This window comes from Poecilia reticulata, chromosome 16 (genome assembly GCF_904066995.2).
Source record: "Poecilia reticulata chromosome 16, P_reticulata-male-v2, whole genome shotgun sequence".
NCBI classification, from domain to species: domain Eukaryota; kingdom Metazoa; phylum Chordata; class Actinopteri; order Cyprinodontiformes; family Poeciliidae; genus Poecilia; species Poecilia reticulata.
The window spans coordinates 1,225,018-1,231,292 of record NC_088845.1 but is presented as its reverse complement, the minus strand read 5'-3'; the positions used below and the strand labels follow the sequence as shown (position 1 = coordinate 1,231,292).

The window sequence follows — 6,275 nt, the reverse complement described above, 5'->3', positions numbered from 1 at the left end:
TCTGAGACATCAGCAACATGATGGCTGTCTTCATATAGATCAATGTTAATAATAATTAGTAGCTTATAATTAAAGGCAAATTGAGCAAATTTGTTATTTACAAAGTGTTTCCATGTCCAGGAAGTAGCAGCAGAACTGTTCAGAACCAGGAGTTGAAAATCAGCCTGTTGGGATTAAATGTGACCAAGAGACTCGTGTTTATCTTAATAGTATTAAATATTAAATGATTTATTCAGTATTCAATAAATAGAAAAACATTTTCAGTCATCTTGCAGAAAAGTTACAAAAATACATGAATTACTCCAAACTCAACAGCGCCCCACAGAGGCAGCGCAGAAAATCTCTACAGTTAAAAACAATTTTAAAATAAAAAGTTTAAAGCAGTAAAGGAAAGAAGGGAAAAAGTGAGAAAATAAAATAACAAAGATGGATAATCCAGAAGAGGAATAAACATTAATTCAAGCTTCTCTTTATGAGTGCAAACAGAAAATTAGACGTGTCCATCCACTTGGTAGAGCCTTCTCCCGTTGGGTCAGGAGGGGGCGCTGTGCCTCTCCAGCTGCCAGCGGGCGAGAGGCGGGCTCACCTGGACAGGTGGCCAGTCGGATCATTTAAATTGAAACTCAGATGTGAGTGAGTTTACAGGATTTCTGTTTGGAAGAGCGTCGATCAGTCCAGCTGACCTGAAGGATCCTGAGGAGCCGATGAATTCAATCATCTCTGCGTTCAGGGAGCAGAACCGGTTTTCTGCTCCGCCGCCTTCACCTGCTCCCTCCAGCAGGTGATGCACTGCATCAGATCCACCAGGACGGTGGAGAGGTTCGGGTGACCCGGGGCTGGGGCAGGACCGCTGGTGGACAACGGGACGGGACAGGCATCCACACCCTGAAACCAACCAATCAATCAACCAATCAATCGTCTGCTTCTTACAAAATCTATGAAAAACACCTGATTCCTTCCTCCGTTTCTAATTCGATCCTTCCCTTCTTTTCTGTCGTTTCTCCTCCAATCAGCTCGCAGGAACTCACCAGGTGTTGCAGCAGCTCTCCGTTGAACGTCATCATATTTTTTGCCAAAGTTTCCATTTTGTTGCGTTTGTTTTCGTCAACGTAACGTTGGATGTCCACTGTGCAGGTTTGCTTCTGACAGAGTCTGTCGGCCGACTGCAATGAAAACACTTTATTGAAAATTCATAGAAAACCTGAATGACTCAAAACTAGTGGTGGACGCACTTCCGCTAACACGCTAATAGTGATGCTAACTATTCATTTAGCAATTTTTGCTAACTGAAAACATTAGCGCAGTTAGCTTCCCCTAAATTAATCTGTGAACTTTCAGCTGAATACATTTCAACTTCTGGTTTGAAGTTTTAATCTGCGTTAGATCTAATGTCCATGATTATCTCTTTAGGGTTAGATCAGCGGTTCTTAACTTTTTTTAGGTACCGAACCCACCAGATTCATATGCGCATTCACTGAACCCTTCTGTAGAGATAAATAAAATATGTTTTCCCCCAAATTCAAGACATATGGGTGACCCAACTAGAGCCCAAGATCACCAAGTCTTCTTAAAGGTAGAGTCTCTGAGATCAGTTCTTCAAACTATAGTCAGTGTTTTCAGCAAAGTTGATCTGACTGTCCAGGAACAACCCAAGGTTTTTAAAATCTGCCACAGTTTCAACAGAGAAACTGGAACCACTTTAAGGTCTTTAGATCATTTAATTAGCTCTACATTCTTAAGAGAATGAAAAATTAATAATAAATAATAAAGACTTTGCTGTATTCTGATTTAGTAATGTAATTATATTAGTTGTGTTACCACCCCCACGCCACTAGAGGCAGTAGCAACCCCGAAAAGATGTGACTAAGGAGCAGATTTAGAAGTTCACCAAAAGCTACAGAATTTGGTAAAAACTGTGAGCTTTGCTGAAGTAAATAAAGACACAAGTTCAAATCCTGAGAGTGGAGCTCCTTCAAGCAGGGCTCCTCCACAGCTCTGATTGGCTAAGCAATGTAACGTGATGCTCTGATTGGCTAAGCAATGTAACATGATCCTCTGATTGGCTCAGCAATGTAACGTGATCCTCTGATTGGCTAAACAATGTAACGTGATCCTCTGATTGGCTCAGCAATGTAACGTGATCCTCTGATTGGCTCAGCAATGTAACGTGATCCTCTGATTGGCTAAGCAACGTAACGTCATCCTCTGATTGGCTCAGCAATGTAACGTGATCCTCTGATTGGCTAAGCAACGTAACGTCATCCTCTGATTGGCTAAGCAATGTAACGTGATCCTCTGATTGGCTCAGCAATGTAACGTGATCCTCTGATTGGCTAAGCAACGTAACGTCATCCTCTGATTGGCTAAGCAATGTAACGTGATCCTCTGATTGGCTCAGCAATGTAACGTGATCCTCTGATTGGCTAAGCAATGTAACGTGATCCTCTGCAGCAAGTGATGGCAAAGTGGGGCGTCATCACGACTTTACACATGTGTGTCTTTACCTCCGCGGTCGGCAGAGGCTCCGCCGAACCCCTGGGGTTTGACTGAACCCAGGTTAAGAACCAGCGGGTTAGCATCACCATTTAGTTAGCAGTTAGCACCGCCTAAAGTTCTCCTAGCCGTCTTGTTGATGTCAGAGGTCAAATCACTGCTTCCAACATCGTCTCTGAAGGCGCAGCATCATGTTGGACCTTGAAGAAGATGAGCTACAGCAGCAGACGACCTCACCGCTAGCAACAGCAAACCGAGGCTAATATTCACACACAGTCACTGAACCTGCAGGTTGGAAACATGTTGCCTGGTCCGATAAGTCGGGAGTTGGTGAACGAATGGATTCATCCTGGTCAGGCTGGTAGAGGAGGTATAATGCTACGGGAGAAGCCAGGACCCTGACTCAGCATTTTCTGTGGCCAAGCTGAGCCTGCTGTTGGCCATCTACATCCTTCATGACCACAGAGCACCGTTCCCCTGGTAACCACGCTAAATCACACTACATGAAGCTACAAAGCAGAGACCAACTTCAGCACCCTGTGACAGATCGGCGCCAAAGAGAAGTTTCCAGATTTATTGTTATTTTCTCATTGTTTCATCTCGGACCAGCAGGGCTCGTTGGGCGGCGGGGGGAAAAGAGCAAACATATAAATTGTGGCAAGAACTGAAAGAAGCAAAGATGTTTGCGTGAGACTAAATGGACATCTGGTTGTGGTTTGTGCGTCACAATCAAATAATTATCATCTTCGCAGCTGATCATTTTTCACTTTCTCAGCAGCCAGTGGAGGAATCGTGTCCTCTGCTGAACCAGCCATGTCTTATGATAACCGACACATGAAGGAGACAGAGTCCACGCAGCGCCTGTTTCCCGCTCACCTCGCTCCATGGGAGCGGAGTCTCCTCACACTCCAGAGACGGCAGGCCTTTAAAGCGCTTCTGTGAAAAACAACACAATGAAACAGAGAGAGGCTAAAACCGCCGGAGAGTTTCTGCTGAACGGAGACCAGAGACGGAGCCTCACCGACTCCCTCAGCAAGCGGCTGTAACTCTGCAGCTCCGCATCCAGGCTCCCCGCTACGCTCCGCACGTCCGCGTTCAGTGACGGCGTCCAGCTCGTTGGCATCGCCGTCACAAGCTCCGCCCACAAGCCCAGGTACAGGAAGCAAACGAGACGGCAAGTCACTGCAAGAGAAGCAGCCTGAGTCAGGTCAGGTCAGGTCCCAGGAACAAGATGCGCACAGAGGGAGGAGCTGCGCAAACACCTCCAAATGGCGCAGGCGAGGCGAGGCTGGCTGCTAAAAACCAACAGGAGCTTTTTACCTGTTTATGACGTCATAACTGATCCTGGACAAAACAAACATCCTGAAAAATCTGTCAACTTGGTCGACGGGTGAGGAGCAAGTTATACCCGCTTCTAGTTATTAATGATTAATCTGACTGACTGATTATTAGAATAGTTGTCAGATAGTGACTGAATAATCAGATTCAAGAAAAGGCCGTTAGTGACAGAACAACACAAGAAGCCAAAACTGAACAAAAATGTCAACATTTTATATTTAAGATAAAAATAAACTCATCCAGCAGTTTCAGCTCCATCTGGTTCAGATTCAGGAAAAAAAAACTATTTTTAAAAATCATCCAGTTCATCAACATGAGCAGCGGGTCGGTCCGACATGCGGAGCTTTTCACGCTTCAGGCTTTTTATTTAAAGGAATGTTGTTATAAGTGTTTAGTTTATTATTTATGCTGTAAATAATTCCTATATAGCAGCTTGTGATAAACTGAATATTCTCTATTTTCATGTTTCTGTTGAAATTTGTGTGTAAATGTATTTTATTTTAACTAAATCTGTCCAAACGTTTTATGCTGTTTTTAACGTTTTTGATTGTCTGTAGAAAACAACAAAAAGTCTTAAAAATTATTAATTTTTTAACCTTAAAATGAAATAAATAAATAAATCCTGAACCTTTTCGCACCTGAATATAATTTACATTTTGCCACATTAATGCGTGTTTCGTGTTTAAACATGTAAAATTGACAGTCGGTGGTTTTCTGGGTGTTCCGGGCTGGAAGCTGCTGAGCATTAAGACCAGATGCGGAACCGTTTCTGGGTTCTTCTGGGTTCTTCTGGGCCCGGAGCTGCAGTGACTCATGGAACCGTTACAGTAACTCAGAGATCGATTCCCACCGGAACCGACGAGTTCTGCTGAAAACATCCGTCACTCTGGATCGGCTGCTTCTGCCTGAATGACAGAAACGGCTCCGCAACGTGACGTCATCCGTTTCCATCTGCAGCCAATAAGTTGGAGAGCAAGAAAAAGTTTGTTTGTTCTGTCATTTGACTCCAAAGTGAAACAAGTTTGACTGTTTCACCCAGAATGACAGGAATCCAACTCTTCACTTTGGAAGAATGTTGATGATTTTCTCACAATAATAATAGTTTAATATATATAAATATATATATTTCAAGTTAACAAAGTTATTCTACTGGGCAGCAGCTGCATCAGCTCGGCTTGGGCTCGTTTTGCATGAATTCCTGCATCAATGCAGCTTGGAGGAGATCAGCTGAGGTTCTGTTGAGGTTCTGATGAGGTTCTGATGAGGTTCTGATGAGGTTCAGCTGAGGTTCTGATGAGGTTCAGCTGAGGTTCTGATGAGGTTCTGATGAGGTTCAGCTGAGGTTCTGATGAGGTTCTGATGAGGTTCAGCTGAGGTTCTGTTGAGGTTCTGATGAGGTTCAGCTGAGGTTCTGATGAGGTTCTGATGAGGTTCAGCTGAGGTTCTGATGAGGTTCTGATGAGGTTCAGCTGAGGTTCTGATGAGGTTCTGATGAGGTTCAGCTGAGGTTCTGGAAGTCCAGTTAGTTCTGATGTCGCTCATTTTCCTCTCAACACCATAAATTCACTTTTCAGGTTTTGCTTCACAGGCTGCAGTGATTCCTGCTGCTTGTGCGCCTTTCCTACCGACGTTTTCCTTCCACTAAACTTTCTAATAACATTATTGTCATTATTTACTGGATGACACTTCATTCAGAAAACTCCTTCATGTTTATGTCACTCTTATGCACAAACCGTCAAATAAAGTTACATTTTATTTTTTATTTTTATATTTTAAACAGTTTTTTATGCAAATAAATAAACAAAAAGGTTTTAATTTCCTTGTTAGAAAATAAAGTTAAATTCTTGTGATATTTCAGTTCAGTTAAGTCTAATAATTGTGTTTTTTTTTGTTTTGTTTTTACCAAATATAATTTATAAACAAAAATTATTTTTTTAAAAACCAACTAAAGATGTAAAAACACATAAAAACATTAAAAGTCTTAATAGTGAGGAAAACGACGCTGGTAGAAATTAAAATATATGTAGATTTTCATTCCCAAAATGTTTATTTTATCAAATTATGAAAAAGGAAATGTAATAAATGGTGATTTATTTAAATTTGCTGAAGAGTTTCAGAACTTTCTGCTGCTGAAATGAAACTAATTTAACTTCCAGAAAATTCAGAAACTAAATACTTTTAGTCTCATAAAATAACACATTTTCTCTGATCTGGTTCTGGTTTCATTACTCAGAAACCGTTTCTATAGCAACCAGAAGCTTCCAGTGAAACCAGATCAAATCATGAAGAGGCAGAAAAACTGACTTGTTTTCCTCTGGTGGAGGCTGAAGCAGCGGAGAAGATGCAGCTCCGGAGGCTCCCTGGTCCTGGTTCTGGTCCTGGTCCTGGTCCTGGTTGTGGTTCTGATCCTGGTCCTGATCCTAATCCTAATCCTGGTTCTGGTT

At 42.3% G+C, this 6,275-nt stretch overlaps 1 protein-coding gene across 2 annotated transcripts; it reads right to left on the bottom strand.

The window, feature by feature from the left end:
• Positions 1-207: 207 nt before the first annotated feature.
• Positions 208-3,689, bottom strand: LOC145547735 (uncharacterized). Of its 2 annotated transcripts, XM_081597622.1 has the most exons (5): positions 3,515-3,689; positions 3,370-3,429; positions 1,029-1,163; positions 684-885; positions 208-586 (listed from the first exon to the last, which is right to left on the bottom strand). In XM_081597622.1, exons 1-4 carry the CDS (start codon positions 3,614-3,616, stop codon positions 727-729), a joined length of 456 nt encoding a protein of 151 aa, XP_081453748.1. In that variant the 5' UTR covers positions 3,617-3,689; the 3' UTR covers positions 208-586; positions 684-726. The 2 variants fall into 2 exon arrangements, with proteins under 2 accessions (XP_081453748.1, XP_081453747.1); XM_081597621.1 differs by having other exon boundaries at positions 208-885; positions 3,515-3,688.
• Positions 3,690-6,275: the final 2,586 nt, after the last annotated feature.

Excerpts from the sequence above, each read along its gene's own strand:
- LOC145547735 (XM_081597622.1), bottom strand. The coding sequence starts at position 3,616 with ATGCCAACGAGCTGGACGCCGTCACTGAACGCGGACGTGCGGAGCGTA. Across the intron at positions 1,164-3,369 it reads CTCCGCTCCCATGGAGCGAG|TCGGCCGACAGACTCTGTCA; the intron begins GTGAGCGGGAAA and ends TTTTCATTGCAG. Across the intron at positions 886-1,028 it reads GAGAGCTGCTGCAACACCTG|GGTGTGGATGCCTGTCCCGT; the intron begins GTGAGTTCCTGC and ends GGTTGGTTTCAG.